We start from the raw sequence: 24,096 nt of genomic DNA on the forward strand, positions 1-24,096 counted from the left end.
TGCAGTGAAATTGTACAGGTTCTGCCCCTTCCGCTTCTAATGTTTCCTGGACCTTTATCTTTTGGATCTCAAAAAGAAAAGCAAGGCTTAATTAATTAATAAAAAATGCTATACTTAAGACATGAATATATGGGAATATGCACTTGAGAGAAGGGGAAAACAGCTTTATGGAATTCTTCATCCTTCTTGTCCAAAGGACTGTGGTAAATAAAGCTCATATCTCATACCAGTGAAGCCTTCAGCAGAAGTTATGGGTAATACTCACACCACATCAAATCTAGACTGTCAGATTCCAAATACAATGTCAGTTTAGTTTTCCCCTTTTTCTTATACTGCACCTGACCCATAGTGTCATCTATGTAAAATGGCATCTGGAAACCCTTCCACATTATTTTTTTAATGCACAGACTATTCTCTTTAGAAAGAGAAATCCAGCAACATAACAATTTTTGTACATTTAGCGTGTTTCAGAGTAATATAACATGCTCATGTTATGCAACCTATTTGTTTTTTCTCACGCTCCCGCATACTTCAAGGCCTATAATCATACCTCTTTTTGTGCACTTGAAGATTATTCGTGAGAAAAAAATCCTCTGCAATTTGTATTTGTAGAAGAAAGCAGCTAACTCTGTACAACTTGATCAGGTGAATTGAAAATTATGTTACCTTTTCCCACATGTACACTAAAAAAAAGACACTTCATAATCAAGATTACATTTATTGCTCCTGTGCAAGAAATAATATTTCATAGCTCATCTAGAGTGTCACCAATATGAGCAAATTCATCATAGCAACCTGGTAGCTGTCCTCTGCCATACAGGACATATAGGCTTCATTCTCAGCTTCTAACCTGAAGTGGCAGAGTTGCAGTAGCTAGTGACTTCTCTCACATTATTCCATATACCCTCTGGCATTAAAGGTATGGTGTTGACTAGCTCTGGGGAGGGCCCTGTGCAGTTATTCTGGGTTGGAAAGGCAATGACAGTGCCACAGCTGGGTAGCAGAGAAGTAGGGAAAAACAAGAGGAATCTTCAGGGGCTAACAAGAATGCAGAGCCCTCCGTGGGTGTCAGCATTGATGTGGTTTCAAATGGATCAGTCGAGCTGGCTGATTAACTTTTTTCACAAAAAAATATTTTGATGAACAATCAGAACCAAAAAATTTTCAGTACAAAAATAATGATCAAAAACCGTTTTTGAAAACTTCCTCTCCCCACCCTCCCATTCACAATTTCGGTTACAGTTATTTTTTGAAAAACCAAAAAATTCTCTCAGGACATTTTGACCAAAAACAAAACAAACAAACAAACACACACACACACAGACAACTCTTGCCCCCCTAATATCCTGGAAAAATAATTGCCATTTTTTTGGTCAGCTGTAATAAACCACAGGTAGACAGAATCTCCTACCATATCACTAAGAACACCTTATTTATTCAAATCATGAGCATTTAAAATATTGATTTACTGTTCCTTGTTGATGTTTATTTTTTTTTGCATTTCATTTGACAAATAAAATTAGACCAGTTAGTTTCACTTCCTGCTTCCTATACATGATCAAAATGTTGCACCTTAATCTAGCTGATAGTGTCTGTTAATCTCAGGGGGAGGGGGATTTTCGACAGAGTCAGGTGTACTCCGTTAGTCTCCTGTCCATTTGTGGGACATCTCCCAACAGTATGCAAACATCAGAAGCTGAAACTGCAGGGCTCTAGCTACTTTAAACTTGAATAAACTCTGTGTGGGGGAACCATCTAAGCCTTTCCAACCCCTTTCGGCATTAATATGCATAAGCCACCATCCTCTCCTCTTCTCCTCCCCCAAGATAATGCCAAAACAGGTCTTTTCCTTAACCTTATAATGAGCAGCTAAGGATATCCATGGGGGGAGGGAGGGAGAGGGAGTATTTTACAATTTTCTATGTATTTTTATTTATTTCTTTAAAATCTTTGATTAAGAATAGGATCAAGCTGTAGCTCAATTAACATTCTATGCTTTAAAAAATAGCGCTCAGCAGCATTTTAATCAAAAAAGTGGACACAATTTTTGTAATGGAAAGCTCCCCAACAGCCAATCTGCTGCTTCCAGATGGCCAAGGCACAAGAGACAAAAATTTAATACACCTCCAGTGCTACTGGATGGAGCAGACACCTTAGGCAAAATGCACCTCCTGTATAGACTAGAGATTTTCTACATAGGTTCTTATATGACTCTCATCACCATAATATCTGAACACCTTACCTTGAACAAAATGCATCTGCAATGTTTCTGGATAGACTATGCCACAATGTCCATATGGAATTCAATAGGAACACTACTAAAATGAAGCAGTGCATTTCAAGTGGAGGACTAGCAGGCAAAGTAGTCATAAAACAACCTTCTCTCCAGTATTTCAGTATGTGTAATCCATATCTTTCTTCAACCCCTATTAAAATTCCCTTAGAGTACATATTACTTTTCATGTAATACATTGAAGGATAATGTCCCCAAATATTTTTCTGATTATTATAGGACTTTGAGTTTCTCTCTGCACTATATTTATGCTTCCTGCACATTGTTATTCAGTGTCACCTCTCTCCAGTTTCCTCTTTAGATTAGACTTTCTGCTGTAATATTCACTAGAGCATTTATCCTTTCAGTCAGGGCATCACATACATGTAAAGGGGACCAAAAGAAGGTGCAGGTTACAGCAACTTGGACTTATCTGTGAATTTGGCCAAAAGGGTGTGTTAGACTGATTTTTCTTCTGGGTTAATCCACTGCTTTCAAAGCACCTTGATTTCATTTTGCAACCATTAGGAACATGGACTCAGAAATGTATCTTAGGTATCTAAACAGATTTCATATTTACAGGTAGGAGACCTTCCAAAGCAATCAAAATGTCTGGCTTTGAAGATTAAAAGCAATATTATTAATTTTGACAAGACTCCCCCCCACCCATGTACAAGTAACATTTCTTTAAAATAAGAACAAAACTTCCACCATTGTCTAGCCAGCCCTTTTGTACCTGAACTCTGTGTAGACATCTTTTGCAGACTGCAGAATACTTCTTTGAATACAATGGAGATCATTGAAAGTTCTCTTACACTGAGTCATTATAATTTTGCATTAAAAGTCAGGTATTTTTATTATCTAGTATGCTGTTATATATACTAAAATAAAAATAATGCTATTCTTCAGTAATGATCCAAAATACGGCAGTAATACTCTTAAGCTGTCATGTTTTAGACCATCACAGCAGAATACTGTAAAATTTCTAAGAAACTTTTAATTTTTGAAAGCCACACTGAAAATAAGCTGTATCCGAGTACAGAAAAAAAACAACAATATTTTATTTATAATCTTATTTTAGTGTTTGAACTACAAATTCTGGTTCTATAATTGTTTAAAAGATCGTGTTTTTTGTAGATGTTCACAAGTAAATTAATTTCTTAGATTTTTGTTTCTTCTTCCACAGAATGGTCCTCTTGGCAAATACAGAACAGGTCATTACATGAAAAATAAAAAATAAAAGACTTTGCTTGTTGTTGTTATTGTTGCTTGTTCCTTGTTTCTCACTTACAAATCTACTACTAATGCTCCATTCCCCGTAGAACCATTTCAAGAAGGGTATGAGAAAAGAAAAAATAAAACAGAAATAAGAGACAAAATCGACTGAATCTCACCACTAGAGTTCACCATAAAAATTCCCAAAGTATGACAGAATTCTTACAAAATTTCCTAGACCAGTTCTTTTAGGGAATCAAGATCTCCTATGAAAAATATGGCAAATGGGGTTGGGGCAGGTAGGGGAGGGAGAAAGGAGGAAGAGGGGTAAATAAGTGCAGCAAAAAGAGGTTTTGAGGAATACACATAATTTTGTCTGCTTTAGATCACAATAGAATTTTTAATAAATAAATTTCTTTTTTTTGTAAAGACACTTTTTTTGAAACAGATTTAGCCCAGTCATTTGTGTCATTTGTTTTATAAACCGTCTTTTTTGTATTTCCCCTCCCCCCAATTTTGTAAATATTTTAGATCTGAGTCTCTTGTACATTGTCTTTTGAGTTCATTCGGATCAATAACGGTTCATGCACTGAACTGTGTATTGAATTTATTGTGTTAACTGTTGTTGTGTGGTTGAAAGGAGACTTATAAGAGTTGTAATGATTTAGGTGCTCATGCTCTATCGCTGGCATGGGCAAGTGACTCTCTATGGGTGTATCACCTGTAAGCTCATCATCCACGTTAATGATCTCTACAGTCCGTGTTGGAGCATGGTGGTTCTGCCGGTGATGCTGTTTCCTCATTTTGTAGAAAATTACCAGCATCACAGCGGCCATGAGAGTGATAGCCACAAAACAACCAATTATGATTTTGGTAGTCTTCATAACCTCATCTATTCCTGGGATCCCATTGCTTGCATCTGTCACTGGGATGGTAAACGTTTTCTCTGTCGACCTTGTGCTCTGTGGAGTAAGAGAAGTTGTCACATTGGTGGTCTCCCAGTCAATAACTGGTGTGGGCCCAATCTGCTCTGTGGTCCGTGCCTCATCCTGAGAAGGTTCCATAGTCTCTACTGTGACAGTTGAAAAGTATGTGTAACCATTGTCCAGTGCAGTGACGTTCAGTGTGGCAGAAGCTGTAGTATTCCCAACAGAGTTACTCACCATGCAGGTATACAAGCCCGTGTCTTGCATGGTCACCTTTGTAAAATTTAATGTGCCATCACTGAGCACAGCAATCCGAACTCTGTATGCCCCATGTGTCATAACCGATCCATTTGGAGTAATCCAAGATACAGAGGTCAGGGAGGTTGATGCTCGGCATTTCAGTTCTGCAGCCATGCCTTCTGTGACGTTGAGGTCTGCTGGTGGCTCCACTATCACCGGAGCATAACACGTGAAATAATTCAGGTCCAGCTCACCGATGTACCTTCCTTTCAAACTGGGAGGTGTGTTGCAGCGAGCACAGCATGCAGTGTTGGAGGGCGCTTTGTCCTTAATCCACCAGCTGAGCCAAAGAATGTCACAGTTGCAGTTCCAAGGATTGTGGTGCAGGTGGATCCTTTCTAGGCGGAGTGGTGTGAAGAGATCATGAGGCAGTAGTGTTAGGTTGTTGTGTGCCAGGTTGATTTCCACCAGTGATTGAAGGTTATCAAAGGCATTCCTTTCAATCACTTGAATCTGGGACTGTATTATCCACAATTTTTGAAGATGCATTAATCCTTGGAAGGACCCTGGCCTGATGGCTGTCAGATGGTTCCCAGAAAGATCTAACTCATCCAGTTTTATGAGTGGTGTGAGATTAGGGATCTCTCGAAGGTTGCACATGGCAAGGTTCAAATACCTCAAATTGGATAGACCTTCAAAGGCACCTTCTGAGATGTATGAAAGCCTTTTTAGCTCCCCCAAATCCAACCTACGTAGGGAAGGGATTCTGTTAAAAGCATAAGAAGGGATGCTCTCAATAGGATTGTTTCTTAACCAAAGCTCTTTCAGTTTTGACAGGTATACAAAAGCCCCATTAGGGATGGTGGTAAGACGATTGTCAAAAAGTTCCAGAGTGTTGAGATTGGCCAGACCATTGAAGGCCCCTATTTCAATGGTTCTAATGTGATTTCTACTCAGCTGCAAGATTTCCAGGTGTCTCAAATGTTTGAAGCTATTCACTTTAATTATTTGGATCTGGTTCTCATGGAGATTCAATAACCGTGTGTTGGTGGAGATGCCGTCTGGAACCTCTCTCAGATTCTTCCGCACACAGATCACTTTGCTGAACTGGTTGCTGCAGGAGCAGACAGAAGGGCAAGTTTGAGCCCTGACTAGACCAGCCACCACAAGAAGTTGAAGAGCCAGTAGCACCACAAGCAGGGGGTCAAATAGGGCCCTGTTAAACCTAGGACCTATCATTATCTGCTGTGGATGTAAGGTCATCTTGTTCAACATTCATAATTTATTTGGTGTTGGTCCTTCTGGAATTTGAATTGTCTGAAAGAAAGAAAGGAAGAGGGGAAAAATAACATTAAATTAACTCTAAATATTAAAAGTTACAATGTTATAGATCAATTTTTCTCCACACTTTTCAGTCAACCTCTACCTATTCTATTAGGCACAGATTTTAATGTTTGCAATTCTGCATGCTCTAACTTGCAGTGGAGCTTGGGCCATTCCAGAAACTAGACTCTCAGTCCATATTTCATTTTAGTTTATAATGTGCATAACTGGATGACAGATAGCCAGTACCAGCACAACAGTGCTTAGCAGAGAGACTCATCCTTAAGATACAGAAGGGAAGCCCAGAATTCCAGTGGCAAGAACCTGAGAAGCAAGTACAGGTAATAATGGTTAGGATAGGAACCCCCAAATTATACATGGTTTTAAACTTGCTGGGCACATTCTAAATAAAAGAACTGTTAAAAAGACACACTGGCAGGTGCAAGTGAAAGTCCCAACTCCCTGTTTTAAATCAGAACTGCATAAGTGAACCCGTACACCACTGCAAATGTGACAACAAGATGAGGGATTTATTGCAAGCAACGTTTTTACAATTGGATGCAGAAGGTCACAAAAATGCTAGTAAAACATTTTGCTTATTTCAGGAGAGCAGTTAAAAAAAAAAGCTTTATGAGAACTGCTGAGCATTAGCTCTCCCCCACCATTAAACAGACTCATTCAATTTCATGATATTTCCTCCTCTATTCTCTGGTTTAGCAGCAGCAGCAACAACAGAGAAACACTCATTAGTAAATGTGTGCTGAACACAGAAATAAAGAATAGCTGTTTAAATTTAATATATATATATATCTTGGTAGCTGCAGGGTTGGTAATTTCACTGTTATCTCCAAAAATTTTCCTTCAGATTTTAGTATAAGGGGTGAGGTGGGAGAGACCTTTACACTCTGCAAATGATCATCACCATTCAAAGTTTTTCAGTGCTGATTCATTTGTGGTAGTTCCTAAAGCCCCCCAGCCTTGGATTCATTTTCAATCTGCTGCTATCTGCAAGGTCCCTCCACTGTAGAGATTAATGAAATTTCCTAGAAATCAGCCACAAGTGAAGTCTTATAAATTACAGTAAGCTCAAAGCATATTTATAACCCCGAGCACCCTGATGCATAATACATGTATTCAGCAGAACAAAAAACTATCAGCTAAAGGTTTTTCACTTTAAACCTCAAATGGTTTCATTTTGTAGTAAAAAGCCATCTTAGTTAAAAAAAATATGTTGTACATCACAGCAGTTCATTTAAAGAAAGACAATTTTTATAATCATATGTTCTGATAATATATATTTATGAATTTAATTATGCATGCTTGGTAGTAATTTGCAACAATATCTCAGAATTACCAAGGGCTTTCTTTTGCACTCTTAAAATTTGACTATCATAGTCCATCAGTTAAAACACAGGACTGGGAATCAGGAGATCTGGGCTGTATCCATCTGCTTTACCTAGTCTATTTTTGCTATTTATAAACACCAATCACTGTAGTATCTATTGATGAAACTGACACCAATGTGCTTGCAACCTTGCATAAGTCACTTGTCTCTCTTTCTCCATGTCGCATTTGCTCTCCATGTCTTAATTTCTTCAACTTTAAAACAAAGGTCAATATTAACAACCTCAGAGAGAAGTGATAAGGTTTAATTAATCAAGACCTGATTCTGATTTTTCCTACATTGTTGTAAAAACAGGAGTGACTCTGCTGAAATCAATACATTACAATAGTGTAAAACTGATATGACACCATAATCAGCCCATTACTGCTTATAAGATTAATTGATATTGTTGGATAGATTTTGCTATTGAATTGCATGCTATGATTATATTTTTTGAAATATTGGGCAAGATTTTATTAAGTTTTTGTTGTTTGTGTTTTTAGTATTGTGATTTTTTTTATTGTCTTATCCGAAAACATCTTGGCTTCAATAATGAATCACATCAGCAAACAATGAAACAAAGAAACACAGAACCATTTTTTCCGCCCCTCAATTGCTTTGGTGCAATTCCATAGTCTTCAGTGTAGCAGAGAAGAGAACTTGGCCCACTATATTTAACATAAGAGCTCTCAAGGGTCATTGTGCATCTGGCATGGCATGCACTGAGGAACTCCTCATGCAACCACAAAAGCTGTAGGGATAGCTCTGTGGTTACCCCTCATCCCGTCACCATCAAGGGCCTACTTTGCAGCAGCTGTTCTGCAGGCTGCCAAGTGCCCTTTTTGTCACTGTTTTTTGCTACTCAGCTTTCTCCTCAGTCCTGGGCAGCTTGCAAAAGCAGGGAGGCAGTGACAGTAGTACAAGAGGGAGCAGCAAGAGCAAGACAAGTCTGGGAGAGAATACTGGCCATTCCCACTTTCCTACACTCTTCCACTAATTCCCACACACCCAACTTCCATAGGCATCTTAAATCATGCCCTCAGCTGCCCTACACAAGACTTTCAAGCTACAAAAGGCATTTCCCATGAATTCCACTACCAAATCCTCCCCTAGTCAGTTGCACCAAGAACACTTTTCCCTCCCTCAGCAAAAACCCTGATCCATGTACTCCTTTTCACCCATGCAAGAGGCAAGACCTCCTCCAGCTTCCTCTTCTATTGTCCTATAAACAGGGTCTGTGTGCATGCTTAGGGGCTCTCCCATCATGTTTCAGGTGAATATTGGTGACTAATTCATAAAAAGCCTCATGTGTGGAACTAGTTCAGTGGTTTGAGCATTGGCCTACTAAACCCAACGTAGTGAGTTCAATCCTTGAGATGACCATTTAGGGATCTGGGGAAAAAATCTGTCTGGGGACTGGTCCTGCTTTGAGCAAGGGGTTGGACTAGATGACCTCCTGAGGTCCCTTCCAACCCTGATAGTCTATGAAATCAAACTGCTCAAATTTTTGTTGAATGCAAACCTGCTCAAGGAAATGCCCAGGCTTGCAGCCATCTTTACCTTTCCCCCTGGGTCCTGTGCTAAACATATATCATCCACACCCAAGCACCAGGCCCACACTCTCTGAAAGCACCTTCAGCAATTGCTCTGCACCCTTCAATTGCATCACAACTTATATAGTTTGGCCAACTAAATGGGTACTTTAAATATAATTTTTCAAAGCAAGATACTTTTTGCAAATTGTCCATAATGAGAGGATAAAGAGGAGGAAAGATGTGCAGTTGTTTTAACATGTATCATGGGTATTTGTTCATTCTCTCTCTCTCTCTCTCTGAATATCTCTAGATCCTATTCTGGGTTTTTTTTAGCATGCAAGTGTTAAAGATCTATATAACAAGCATCTTATTTCAGGAGTTAAGGGACCTTAGCTATTGTAGCTACTGTTTGATTTTATTTTTGGACTTGTTTATATAACTCAATATTTTTTCTCTTTCAAGTACATGAGGTGAAATTCATTTCATTAGCATAAGGTCATTAATCAGGCTGCTGAAGTACAGGGGTGGAAGGGTCAAATCCAGTCTCCCCAAACTAGGGTCTGATGCCACAGAACAGCCCCTGTGGCCACTAAGAGGGAGGAGGGAATAGCAGTAGTCATGCCAACACACTTGTGTGTTGTGTAACAGCCACGGTTATCTGCAATCTCTTCTGGTCTATTCTCATCCCTGGCCTGCTACCTTTGCACCAGGCTATGTGCTAGCACAAAGATTACCCCTGCAGTGCACATGGGTTACAAATGGTCCTCCCTTTTTGCTGGTGGCTCCTTCACCTCAGGACTTAAGCAGTATGGAAGTTTTCGTGCAGGTCAGGCTCAATTTCACCTTAATAAGATACTGAAAAATATATGGCACTATAAAAATGTGGAAAATTCATTTAAAGCATTAAAAATATTGTGGTGATATTTTTAACAGGGTTCACATAAAAACCCAACCGCAAATTTGTATTTTAGCAATTTGCTATTCATTATCTCCCTCAGTTGTGCTAGAGATATATAAAGATTTGGCTTTATAAATCCAGGCAGGAACTGCATTCATGGACGGTCAACTGGTTTCTCCAGTTCTTCTTGATCCCCCTTCAAACTCTCAGTTTTTGTTGTCTTGATCCTAGTAACAAAGGTACAAACTCTATGGTCCATTCAATAACACTGCTGCCCTCTGCTGAATATATTTAAAACTACATTAAAATGCTGAGAATTTTCTTGTTACACAGTTAACCCCCACAGCAGCTAGGAAATTGCTGAATTATGTTTGCATGAATAACTTTAATGCTGTCCCTTGAGTATATGACTTGTGATACTGCTCTAATTATAGGATCACAAGCTACATGTGAAATAATGCATTATAATGCCATAATATTTATTCTGTAGTCTTAGATACACACATACCTTGTAATATTTTGTTTCATTCATGACTGTTTATATTATTTTCATTGTCAATTATTCTGAAGAACTTTACTGAAATAGACTTTTTTACACAAGTGTTCTTCTCTCTGAGGAATCTATGTTAATAATTCAGTCAGGTCCTGTGCACTTTACATTTTCTTTTCAGCCGCCAGCACAGCCTTCTTCAGTTGCAAAACAGGGGATGGAGCAATTAAAGATGACGCTAATTTACCTGTGCAGAGATGCACAGCATAGCTTTCCTTAGGTGCAACTCATGGGATGAAGCAGTTACAGTAATTACAAAGCTAACCTACCTGCAGATACATGCAGAACACAGTATCTCAGATGTAATATACTCTGAGTAAGTTTCTCAGACCTGAAGAAGCGCTCTATATAAGCTTGAAAGCTTGTCTTTCTCACCAATAGAAGTTGGTCCAATAAAAGATTACCTCACCCACCCTGTCTCTCTGATAAAAGGCAGTTAACTATAATAGTAATTTAACCATAAATTTAGGTGGCCTATGTAAGATGCTAAATTTTCACTGTTACTCAGTCATGTATAATTAGGCCCCAATCCTGGGCTGCACTTTGATTTCTTTGTATGACTCTCCCGGGTACCGTGACCATGAATCTAGCAAATCAGAGCCTTGAAGGATCCTCATCCTCAGGGGAGTGGGGAAAGGAACATTGAGTGGTATAAGGGAACTCTTACCCCACTCCTTGTCCTAGCTGACAGTGTCAAAAGTCTGCTTCCAGCCACACCTTTGACACTGGCAGCCAGCACAAGGAGTGGGGTAGGAGTTTCCCTATACCTCACTCAAGGTCCCTCCACCATTCAACTGAAGATGTAGGAAGCTAGCGGGTGTAGTTGTGATTTCCCCAACACTGGTGATTCCTAGCTGCCAGATGCGGGCATTAGCAGCTAGTGCAGGGTGCTCTAATATAAGTCTAGGGACAGGCCTTGTGAAAAAGGGAAATAAAAACAACCCAGGAAACTAGAGACCCGTTAGTTTAACTTTTGTGCCAGGGAAGATAATGGAGCAAGTAATTAAGGAAATCATCTGCAAACACTTGGAAAGTGGTAAGGTGATAGGGAATAGCCAGCATGGATTTATAAAGAACAAATCGTGTCAATCCAATCTGATAGCTTTCTTTAATAGAATAACGAGTCTTGTAGATAAGGGAGAAGTGGTGGATGTGGTATACCTAGACTTTAGTAAGGCATTTGATACGGTCTCGCATGATATTCTTATCGATAAACTAGGCAAATACAATTTAGATGGGGCTACTATAAGGTGGGTGCATAACTGGCTGGATACGTATAGAACAGTAGTTATAAGTTTCCTGCCGCCGAAAAGGTATAACACAGTGGAGTTCCGCGGTGTTCTGTTTTGGAACCACTCTGTTCAATTCTGCACATGACTTTGATATTGCATAGAAAGTACGCTACTAAGTTGGCAGATGATAACCAAACTGAGAAGAGATGCAACTGCTTTGGAGACAGGTCAAAATTCAAAATGATCTGGACAAATGGAGAAAGGTCTGAGGAAACCGGATGAAGTTCATAAAGAACAATCAGTTTCACACATACAATGGAAGAGACCGTCTAGGAAGGAGTTGGCAGAAGAGGATCTAGCGGGTCAATAGTGGACCACAAGCTAAATTGAGCACAATGTGATCTGTTCAAAAAACAAATGATTCTGGGATGCATAACAGGTGTGTTGTAACAAGACACGAGAAGCTCATTCTTCTGCTCAACTCTGCGCTGGTTAGGCCTCAACTGATATTGTGTCCAGTTCTGGGCACCGTATTTCAAGAAAGATGTGGAGAAATTGGAGAGGGTCCAGAGAAGAGCAACAAGAATGATTAAAGGTCTTGAGAACATGACCTATGAAGGAAGGCTGAAAGAACTGGGTTTGTTTAGTTTGAAAAAGAGAAGACTGAGAGGAGACATGATAGCGGTTTTCAGGTATCTAAAAGGGTGTCATCAGGAGGAGGGAGAAAACTTGTTCACCTTAGCCTCTAATGATAGAACAAGAAGCAATGGGCTTAAACTGCAGCAAGGGAGGTTTAGGTCGAACATTAGGAAAAAGTTCCTAACTGTCAGGGTGGTTAAACACTGGAATAAATTGCCTAGGGAGGTTGTGGAATCTCCATCTCTGGAGCTATTTAAGAGTAGACTAGATAAATGTCTATCAGGGATGGTCTAGACAGTATTTGGTCCTGCCATGAGGGCAGGGGACTGGACTCGATGACCTCTCGAGGTCCCTTCCAGTCCTAGAATCTATGAATCTATGAAAAAAGCATGGGAATGCCCAGTGCACATTTATGTGCCAGCCTCCTCAGATATGCTGAACACACTTCAAGCTCAGCCATTGTCAAGTTTCTAGGTCTTAATCGGTAGTAGTTGTTTCATACAATTTAGTCTGTTACTTCTTGCCCACTTTGGTGGATGCTGTGCACCTGGCACACAAAAAAGCAGCATGTGATACTCTGAGCTGCTACCCACATACAGGCTGTAGAGAAACTGTATATCCTGTGTTATTTGTGTAATAGCATGAGATCAAGTCATTAAGGTACGTATCCAAAGGCAGTATCCCTACCTGATGCCATACAAGTTCACTTTTGACATAAAGTTAACCAAACATGCATGCATCAGGGAAAGGCACCTTCAGTGTACTTTTCACACCACGTGTCCGTGTACAGCACAGCTTTCTTGAAGAGTTTAGCAAGAAAAAACATTTCAAAGGTATCTGCATTTATTAAACTCTGCAAGTTCTTGGGTACCCCGAGAATGAACTCTGTGGCTACAAATTCAGTGGCAGATTTTCAAAGGCACAAACGGAAAATAGGCACTTTACTACCCTTTGCACTTTTGAAAATCTATCCATCAAAAGGTATCAAATATATTCAGTTTCTTTAATCAGAAGACCTTAAAAACAAGGACTTTACATAGCATGGGGTAAGCAGAGCCCCGAGTTAAGTGCAGAGTGGAAGTGTTCAGCCTCAGGTGGATCTCATAGAGGAGATTATGCTTCACAGTCATTCCCTGAGTGAGACAGCATGAGAGGGATGTGCACACAAAATACCATCTCTTGATAGTGCACCCTGTTTCACCAAGCAGCACTAGCCAGTCCATGTCAGAGAGGGGCCATGGTACCATCTTTGGGGTGATTTATGTTCCCTGTGAGCCCCGGAGAATGCAGTCCCTGTATTTCCCACACAACTCCTTCTCCCTCATAATAGAAATCAGGGGATCCCACATTACTTTTGTGGTTTATTTGTCAATGGTTTATTTATCAATGCTCATTTGCCTAAGAGTAAACCCAGCATTGGAATCATCTACAAAGGAATCTAAATCTTGCATGCTTCAGATCCTAGTTCTTTAGTATCTCTGTAATGCAGGGGACAGGAATGGCATAAGAGAGAAGCAAGTACGGAGATCCACTGCTATGCTTCATGACACCATGGACTCTCATGGAGAATGAGTACAGGAACTACAGCAAATACTGCAGTTCCACAAATCCCTTCCTCTTCTTACCCTATCTCCAGCACTCAGCCCAGTCACTTGTGGTAGGATACTCCCCTAAAAGATCTGAATTCAATGGGCCAAGCTGATCCCTACTGAATCTCCACTGAATCCTCTAGGGATGAATTTGGTTTATTATCTCTTTCTGCTCATGTTTCTCAGTTTGTTTTACAATAAATAGGTTTATTTAATTGTCTTTTCCAACAGGGTTTCTTGTTTTCTCCCTTACATCTTCCTAATTTCTTATGTAGTTTCCCCTCACAGTCTCAATTAAATCAAATGATGCCCAAGTACATATTCTTCCAAGTGGGATGGTCAGTACATGCATGTTCTGACAGTGATATCAGGTTAGGACACTGGAAAACTTTGTAAGGCTTTTATGCTAGTGCACTCTGACACGTGTCAGTAGTAGGAAGAGAGCTTGAGACATGAGCCCTTTTATCTGAGACCTGAGCTAAAGTACTCAAAACCTTGCTGATATAAAGCAAAGTTAAGCTGTGAGCAAGAGGCAGACACTGCTCACAGAATTTGGTGAGGATAAGGTTGATATTCCAAAAACACATATTCCTAAGACGTGCTAGGCACAAAACACTCGAAAGCATATTCCAGAAGGGTGGTACCAGAACACCCTGATAAACACATTCCCCAAAGATAACAGAAACATGATAACCCATCCTAAGGATAAGGTCAGGATGACAGCATGATAAATAGAGATGTTTTGATCAAACCTACAAGTACAAGGCAATGAGTGGCACCCTAATACGTCAGAGGGTGCCACCCTGATATGTCAAGGACGATACGTAACTTGTTTGCATTGGTGTATAAAGTTGTATCTCAAAAGGAGTGTTTTTGTCTGGGGAAAGAAGACACTTATGGGATACTCTGTCCTTAAAGAAAGCTTCTTCCTAACCTCCAAAAGTTAGAGGTTATCTTATGTCCTAGAATATGAGGAATTATGTCCCTTCCAAACTGCTATTTATTTATTTACTATTATAACTCTGGATATTCTTGCTATCCATATAAAGGTCCAATCCTTTCAGGAAACTTGCTGAGCTCTTGAACTCAATGTATTATATAAACCAGGGGTCGGCAACCTTTTGGAAGTGATGTGCCGAGCCTTCATTTATTCACTCTAATTTAAGGTTTCACGCGCCAGTAATACATTTTAATGTTTTTAGAAGGTCTCTTTCCATAAGTCTATAATATAGAACTAAACTATTGTTGTATGTAAAGCAAATAAGGTTTTTAAAATGTTTAAGAAGCTTCATTTTACATTAAATTAAAATACAGAGCCCCCTGGACCAGTGGCCAGGACCCGAGCAGTAAGTGTGCCACTGAAAATCAGCTCGCGTGCCGCCTTCGGCATGCGTGCCATAGGTTGCCTACCCCTGATAAAAACCCTGCTCCTGTTCACAATAAACTTAAAAAGGAGACAAAAATATTGAAGCCTGATATTTCAGAATGATGAATGTGCATTGTGGTCATGAATTAGTAGCATCTTACATATGTGATGCAACAGATATGTTCTGACCAAACTTTGAGATGGTGGAGGAAGCCAATTTCATTTCTTCCCATTGTCTTAAGACTAACAAGACAGAGGACTTGGTTCAGCTGAAGTTAAGGTGGAAAGTCCATTGCAGTGATATGGATGATCATTTACTTTGACAAGAAGAGTATTTGATAATGTGCAAAATAGAATATTTTGAAAAAAATAATGAAGGCCTGCCTAGTAACATGAGGTCTCACTGCAATGATCTTGTATCAAACCTTCACTGAGGCATAGGCATAAGTCAGCATTTTGGGATGTGAATTAAAAGGTGTACTTATGTGGCCCTCACCACTGTGTTATAATAGCAAGGTCTTGACCTGGATTATTGCTGGATAACAGTATTACATAACCTTAGTGACTACAGGCTGCATACACCTGGCATGTTTTCTTCTGAGAAAACTTCTTTTCCACATATATTGGAGCAACGTATCCAGCTAATAATGAAATGACACTGAAGCATGAGAGTCCATTTTGCATTATTGCATTTGCAGTTAGTAACTGAGTCCAAATTACTCCCTTGTTCTGTTAATAAACAAAGAGACAGGGAGAAAAGGGTGACAAGAGAGAAAAGTTAATGCTGTGAATAGCCTGGAGTCCAACAAATTATGGTTAAACTTCTTGTCCTTGGTAACTATGGAAACCCCTTAAGGTAAGAATGGAACACAGATATTTTATGGTCTGCAATTTACAAGCTGTTTACTTAATTATGATTGAATATGAGACTGTTAGAGACAATGCAATTATCATACTGTGATAGAATTTTGGATACAACGAATAGGTACAGAGAAATAAGAAGTTAATTTTTTGGAAAATTACTAGTTTTATTGGAATTTTATGCAATTGCAACACATTGTTTTTTACTGGGATCTGAGATTCTGAAGGTATACGAGAAGCCAAAATTAGCAACGTGACATTTCTCAATAGCGTCCTTCAGCAGATACATAGAAATTACATCCTTTCTATGCCCTGTGAACAAAACCAAGGTCAGACTGTATTTTCATTTAAACCCTTGGTGTTAGTAAAGTGCAGCACAGCTAGAACAGCAAGTACATTATTACCAGATCTATCATTGCTGACCAATGAATAGGTCACAAAAGCTCCTGCACACAATAATTGTACAGGTTTGAATATTACAACCAAGAAAACATTTCAAGTCAATGTAGGAGGCAGCAAGTGAAATAAAATTAAGAGTGAAGCTCTGTGATGACTCAGGGTAAATACAACAACTGCCTACAAGTATTTCACAGGTGTGAACAATAAACTTTGACCTGATACTACATTCTCTCTTTGGCTGCACAAGGATTATAAGCTTAGGCACCAGGAAAGGAATTGTTTAAGGCTCAAAAGAAGGATGTATTTAATATCAGAAACAACTGTCTAGTGGTAAGATATTAAAATGATTATTTACATTCCATAGTCCCCTTGACCAGAGGATATTAATGAGATAACATACTTTAATATAGCCTCATAATACCCCTGTAAAGGAGGAAAGTAATATTATCCCTATTTTGTAGCTGGAGGAACTGAGGCACGGAGAGATTAAAATGCCTTGGGGTCAGTGAAAAAGGTGGGAATAAAACCTACATCTACTGATTCTTACTCCTACAAGAACATACTTCATCCATATTAGACTGCCAAATCATCTTCTAAGTGAAGTTCTATCATTTTCTTATGACATTTAAAATTATTTTGGTAAAAGCATTAGAAAATATACTGTATTCTATTCTATTTTATATAGGTTCTTATGCTATCCTCATCACTGTAGCATTTGAGCACCTTCCAGTAGTGACTAAAATATGTGATGTGACTAAAATATGTCTGTCCCATGTAATTTGTTCTGTCTCTAATCCTCTCCCCAGAGAATAATTGCATATGCAGTGGAGTGTTTTGTTTTGGTAGTTTTTATTAATTGTTGTTTGTTTGTATGTACATGTTGCTATGCGTTTATGTCAGACAAGGCAAGATTGCATGAGTGTGCCTCACACTTGGAGTGGAACGTGTTGAGATTTGTGATAGTTTTTAGTTCCTCTGGAAGTTCATTCCATATTCTTGGACCAGCCCCTGAAAAAACGTTGACAAGCTTCACCTTAATGGTAGAAAGTTCTGTTGTGCTCAAGGAATGAAGTATTCATTACAGAGCCTGACAATTTTTTAGATATTCTGGGCCCAGGCCATTGAGTGCCTTGAAAATACATGCCAAGAGCATGTACTTGACTTAGTAGTCTATGTGAAGCCACTGTAGAGGGCAGGTCTCAGATGCTCGCAATAGAATGTGCTGCACTGTTCTGTACTAGCTAGAGTTTTGTAAGGGCTGGTGGTTTCAGGCTTTGGTTTATCACGTTGATGTAGTCCATCTGAGAGGTGATGAAGGTGTGAGTAACTGATCATCCATCCTCCAGGTCACTATCTGCCAACATGGGACAGAGTTTTCTAGCCAACCAGAGGTGGTAGAAAGTGCTACTCATGGATATGAAAGCTTAGCATCAGTGAGGAATCTAGGAGAACTCCCAAGATACAGACTGAACTGACTAGTTGTGAGTGTGAACCTTCAACCAAAGAAGACTACATTGTGGCTGCAAATTCTTCAAACTCTTCCTTTTCCCACCAGTGTAATATCTTGTCTTGCTTGGGTTCAGCTTCAGTCAGCTGTTCTTCATCTGTGAGCTGATCTCATCCAAGTACTGGGCCATTTTAGTGGTTGGATATGTTCATATGTGGTGAAAGATAAGTATAGCTGTGTATCATCTGCATACTGATGCTGGCATTTGAGACCGTGTCATTTTACCAGTTCAGCTAGTTGCTGCATGTAGATGTTGAATAGAACCAGACAGAGAATTGATCTTGTGGGCCTCTAAGTGAGAGGTCTAGTGGTGCAGTACTCTTTGGATGGGTCGCTCCAGGAAAGACTTAAATCATTCTAATGCATTCCTCAGAAGCTTGCCACCTCTCTCAGAGAGAGCAGTATCTCATACTTGAAAAACTCCTGCACTAAAAGAAAATGGACTAGATAAGTGGTTCTCAAATGTTCACATAATGTGGACCATGTAATAGGCAGGTTTTCTTCTGGCCATCTCCCCACTAATTCATGATAGTATGGACCCAACCTAGAGCTATGGGTCATGGAGTGAAATGGGAGAAATGGGAACTAGTAGGTAGGGGGAGACTGAGATTGGCAGGGCAAGATAACTGGGACTGAGAACTAGTGGGCAGAGGCAAGGAGATGAAAGGAGAATAAAAACAAATCTAATAAGGAACAGTGGTATAGGGGAGAAATGGGCAAAGAGACTATGATAGTGGACAAGGAAAATGGACAAGGAGCCTGGAGAAAGAGATTGGGAATGGAGCCAATGAGTAAAGAGAACTTGGGCAGGGAGGGTGCCCACAGGCTAGGAGTGAAAGAGACAGATTGGATGAGGGATTGGGAGTAGACTTGGGCTGGCGGGGCAAGGAGACTGGGAACAAAGAGCTGGGGTAGATGGGGGAGATTGGGAATGGTTTGTCAAAGAGATGGAATGGGAGAAAGAGGGAAGTAGGATGGGGCTTTTGAGAGGTGATATTAGAACTTGCTGGGCAAGGAGAATAAGTCTGGGATGAGAATCACAAGGATAGGAGACTGGGACTGACTATGTGAGGTGAATGGGCCTGGGATGAGGAGCCGGGGTGAAGAAGGGACAGGACTGGGACAAGGAGGGAATGGGGCAGAAAGGGTCAAGCTTCGGAAGAATGGGTGAGTCTGTGCCCACTAGAACACATTCCCCTCCAGAGCCCGTAATAGATCCCAAGATTCTTGAGCCTCACCATCCCTCCGCTGTCAGCAAATATCTTTGAAACTCGCTGGCAAAATCTCAGTCCCCTCTCGTGCTGGTCCACTCAGAGGATGACAATCTACTACTGCTATCTATTAGCTCAAGTGGCGCAGGTTTGTGTTGTGGATCTAAAGATTCCAATCCTGCTGCTGATTCATGTGGGAGTCAATTAATGGTATGATTTGGAATTTCTGTTTTTTCAGTTTGCTTTTTCAAACAGCTAAGAAATCACACACACACAAACAAAATAAAAACTCTACACCAAAAACATTGCTAAAAGAGCATTATTGGGTTTGCTAAGTCACACTTTCAAAAGTCAGGAGATGCCAGAATTAAAGTTGCTCATGTATTCTGCAGACTGAATGGATGGGATCCTGTGGGGAAAAAAATAGCATATGCTCATATAATTAAAGACTGTATAATAATAATCCATATGCACAAGGGGACCTGGCATTTCCTAAATTGTGAGTGTTTGACTTTGAAACATAAATAATGTTCTTTTCACATAGGTTTGTGTGTATAATTTATTTATATCTATGCTGGGATTTTAAAATAATTTTTAGAATGTAATCCAACATTATATCCCAGAATTATTTAAATATAAGGATGATAGCCAACACTGAGATTTTGGGGGCTTTACTATTTAATCAGACCTCAATACTGAGTCATTCCAAAAAAGAACATCAAGATCTCTTTAACTTAGGATTCCCCTGTGTCTGTCTGCATGCGTGCGTGCATGTGGCTGGAATGCCAATGAACTCCAGAAATCTCTGGCTGATGGATGGCCTTAAATGGACATAGTTTAGAGCAGAAGGGTGAACTTGCCCCAGGATCAGAGAGACCATCCTCTACCATGTCCTCCACTAGACCCAGAAATTATTGGGCACAGTTGAGGATTGAAGCATAGATAATTATTCAGACATCTCCAAGGGAGTGAAAAATAGAAGCATCATTTGCTTTCTTCCAGTCTTCTGAAAACTTCCCAGTGTTCCAAGACTTAATGAAAATCAGCATTAGTGATCCAGCAACATCCTGAGCCATCTCTTTTAAAATTCTTGGATGCAAGTTATGCAAGCTGCTGATTTAAAAATATCAAAGTTTGGTAGATGTTATTTAACATCCTCCTGAATTACTATTGTGATGGAAAGTGTTTCATCATATATGATATGATATGACTACATCATGTATTTTTTTGTTTAATAGTTTTCCTAAACACAGAACAGAAATATTTATTGAACACTTCTGCCTTTTTGACAATTCTACCATTTCCATCTAGTAATGGATTTATACAATTGAGGAGGATTTTTTTGGTCCTAATTTACATACAACCCCTCCTTTGATTGTCTTTAACTCTGCTGACCAGAGATTTTGCTAAATATTTTTCAAATCTATGCCACCCAGCATGGTTAAATCTGCATGACAAATGACAAAGACATTTGATTACTGCATTCATCATGCAACTTTGATCATATCATCTGTATTCTGCCCATTACTCTTTCTTCCAGGGATTACTGTTATCATTACAAAGCTCTTAGCAGTTTTAAACTGCACTGTTAGAAGAAGAAGAGTCTGACCATAAAATGTTTCCTTCTTTCTCCCAAATGCAGATTTGTACTCCAAATCAATAATGGTGTGAAACTTAGGAAGAGCAAAATTTACTCCTGGACCCAGGACTTGATTAAGGTCCAATATCTTGGGACTTACAAAGATTAAAAATGAGAATTGTATCTGACTAGGAATCAATGAATTCCCTTACCAGTGAGATAAGACACTTATGTCATGTTCTGGTAGATTGTAAGATATGGGACCATAAAATTATGATATTATTATGTAGAGGAAATATTTCATTTCCCAATGTGGCCTGTACAGTTGAATACACGGAATGACAGCACTTTACAGGGGCTGGTATATGGATCATCAGCACTGGAGCTGCTGTTTGCAGCACATCCTCGACAGCACCAAAATTTGTTCATTTAAATCTAGGGTATCTTTCACCATGCACCTGGCATCCCCAGGAATATGTACTTGTGCGCACATATACAGTGATGATTATTACCAAGTGGCAATGGTCGTCCAGCCACACCCTGACAGAGCAGTTTCAAAGTCTGAGTTATAGAAACTTTTCCTCCTTGTTACTCCTACCAATGTATTGCTTTCTTCATGCCACCATAATCCAAGAAAGCCCAGGAACTGACATTTTTTTTATAGAATTGTAGAATATCAGGGTTGGAAGGGACCTCAGAAGGTCATCTAGCCCAACCCCCTGCTCAAAGCAGGACCAAACGCCAGACAGACTTTTTACCTTGGTTCTCTAAATGGCCCCTTCAAGGATTGAGCTCATAACCCTGGGTTTAGCAGGCCAATGCTCAAACCACTGAGCTATCTCTCCCTGCAACTTGGATCAGTTCGACATGATATGACAATAGTACCTATAACCAATGGCAAGGTCTGTAACGGACCTGACTGTTGGACTAGGACCTGAATCTCTAAGATGTATTTTGGCAAAGGTAGGAGGTTTTCTGGGTGTCAAATAAGGAACAGGCATAGCCATAGGAACCTGACATACTAGTAAGACTATTGCTCTAATTCTTTAGGCTTATTTTTTTCTTGCATAACCTGAAAAAGAATTAACCCTTTACACATGAGCCTCTCCCTTTCCCCTCTCCCCTCTCCCCAACCCCTATTCCCTGGTTCTGTGGAGAAGAATGTCACAGAGACATCACTTGGGTTCCCGCCTTCCACTCCAGGAAGTGCAAGGGAATCTTTTCACCCATGATTCTATGAATATTGGGCCACTGCTTAGCTGGTAGAAATTGACACTGCTCCACTGAAGTCAACAGAACTATACCAATATACAGCAGCTGAGGTTTGGGCCCCTTATTATTTTCTGCACTGGATTCACTCATCCTTAATTAAAACTGAGAAGTTTAGATAACAGATTACTAATATGAAGCACCCTTTATAAAAATAGGCTGATACTGTTAAAGATGATATAAACACTTTTGTTTCAATTGTGTTTAATTAAAGAGATCTGCATTCAGATTGCTAAAATGCTGGAAGGGGGATAATAACACATCAGAAGGCTGCATTTATTTTTAGTTTGTAAAAATAAACTTTGAAAACTAGTTTTTTTCTCAAATGATAAGCAACCCCCTTCCTCCCACTCCCTATTAACATGAGATGCCTCTGCAACGGCAGCTGCAAAATAATATACGACAGGCATGCACTATGATGAATCAAGAGAGGTCTTTATCTACAGCCTTTATAATGTGTTATGTCTGGTGTGCAAGGGATTTAAGAGGCTTTAAATTGACTAAAAGATAATAATTGCTTACATTTATATAGCATCTTTCATCCTGAAGGATCCCTGTGGGCTTTAAAAATGCATTGATAAACAACATACATATTGTACCAAGAACACCCTATCCCCCACTGAAATGCAGCCATTCTGAGCAGAAATACAAACCTGTTAACAGTGCACCACAACACGGCAGGAAGAGATGAAGAATAACATATTAAATTCAAACTGCAAAGGGAAATTAGGGAGATACAATTGTGACGTTGCACTTCATATGATTTTATGAAAATATGCTAATAAGTGTGAATGTAATGTAACTGGAACATGCTTCATGCAAAAGGTCTCTTGTAAGGTATCATTACAAAGCCGATAATCTATTAAGTGTGGTCATCCTATTTGTATAAATGTATCATTCTTGTATCCAAAACTAGAAATCTGAAATATAACTTTGAGATTCTATTGTAATTATGCAAAGTATGGGCCATTAATGATGGTTTTGAATCTTGATAGCTCCCATCAACTAGGACAATTGGTTGTAAATGGCTCTGTTTACTTGCAAGCCTCCCTGTGAGTAGACCAGAGGAATGAAGGCTTGGGGTCACACAGGACATGTGACCATGTCACCTGGTACTGGAATCCATCTTAAACCTGGGACTTTTCCATTTAGAAGGAGGGGTGGGGACCCAGAGAGACAAAAGATTCCAGCCTTGTTCCAAAGTTATATAAGGGGGTGGAACAGAACAAAGGAGATTCCAGTCATGAGAAATCCCCTAGTTACCACCTGAGCTGCATCTAACAAGAACTGTACCAGGGGAAAGGATTGGGCCCGGACTAGGGAGGAGTCTAGTCTGTGAAAGAAGCTTATTGAAACATCTCTGAGGGTGAGATTTTATCTGTAATCAGTTTCTTAATGTATTAGGCTTAGTCTTGCATGTTTTGTTTTATTTTCTTTGGTAACTTATTTTGTTCTGTGTGTTATTACTTGGAACCACTTAAATCCTACTTTGTATACTTAATAAAATCACTTTTGCTTATTAATTATCCCAGAGTAAGTAATTAACACCTGGGGAAGCAAACAGCAGTGCATATCTCTCTATCAGTATTATAGAGGGTGGACAATTTATCAGTTTACGCATATAAGCTTTATACAGAGAAAATGGATTTATCTAGGATTGGGACCCCATTGGGAATTAGGTGTGTCTGGGTACTGGAGACAGGAGTACTTGCTAAGGTGTTCTCAGTTAAGTCTGAAGCTTTTGGGGGGCATGGTTCAGATCCTGGGTCTGTGTTGCAGCAGGCTTGCATGTCTGGCTTGACAAGGCACAGTTTTGAAGCTCCAAATTGGCAGAGAAAATGGGCTCAGATGTAGTCTCAGCACATCAGGTGAGTCCCAAGGGGGTCTCTGTGACCAAACTCATCACAACAATGTAATTATTGTGGCAAAGTACTTGCCTCTCCTTTTGTTAGCTCAGTCCTTCTTAGCCTCGGAGACACAGGCTTGGGCAAAGTAAAAGAAAAAAAACCTTCCCAATCTCACAGGGTCTGGCTGATCCCTTCTCAGCCAGCCCCTTGCTCTAGTTTCCTCTCCTTCTGGGGAGAATGCAATCTGCCTTGCA

At 39.7% G+C, this 24,096-nt stretch overlaps 1 protein-coding gene across 4 annotated transcripts in view; it reads right to left on the minus strand.

Moving 5' to 3' along the window:
- Positions 1 to 3,336: 3,336 nt before the first annotated feature.
- The window catches only part of LRRC4C (leucine rich repeat containing 4C), a 933,364-nt gene continuing 912,604 nt past the window's right edge, over positions 3,337 to 24,096 (minus strand). For all 4 annotated transcript variants that reach the window (XM_032794464.2, XM_032794453.2, XM_032794483.2 and 1 more), the window contains one exon: positions 3,337 to 5,970. In XM_032794464.2, the coding sequence (XP_032650355.1) occupies positions 4,015 to 5,928 (1,914 nt within the window). In that variant the 5' untranslated portion in view covers positions 5,929 to 5,970 and the 3' untranslated portion in view covers positions 3,337 to 4,014. The remainder of the gene's footprint in view (positions 5,971 to 24,096) is intronic.

This window comes from Chelonoidis abingdonii, chromosome 4, assembly GCF_003597395.2.
Source record: "Chelonoidis abingdonii isolate Lonesome George chromosome 4, CheloAbing_2.0, whole genome shotgun sequence".
Taxonomy (NCBI): domain Eukaryota; kingdom Metazoa; phylum Chordata; order Testudines; family Testudinidae; genus Chelonoidis; species Chelonoidis abingdonii.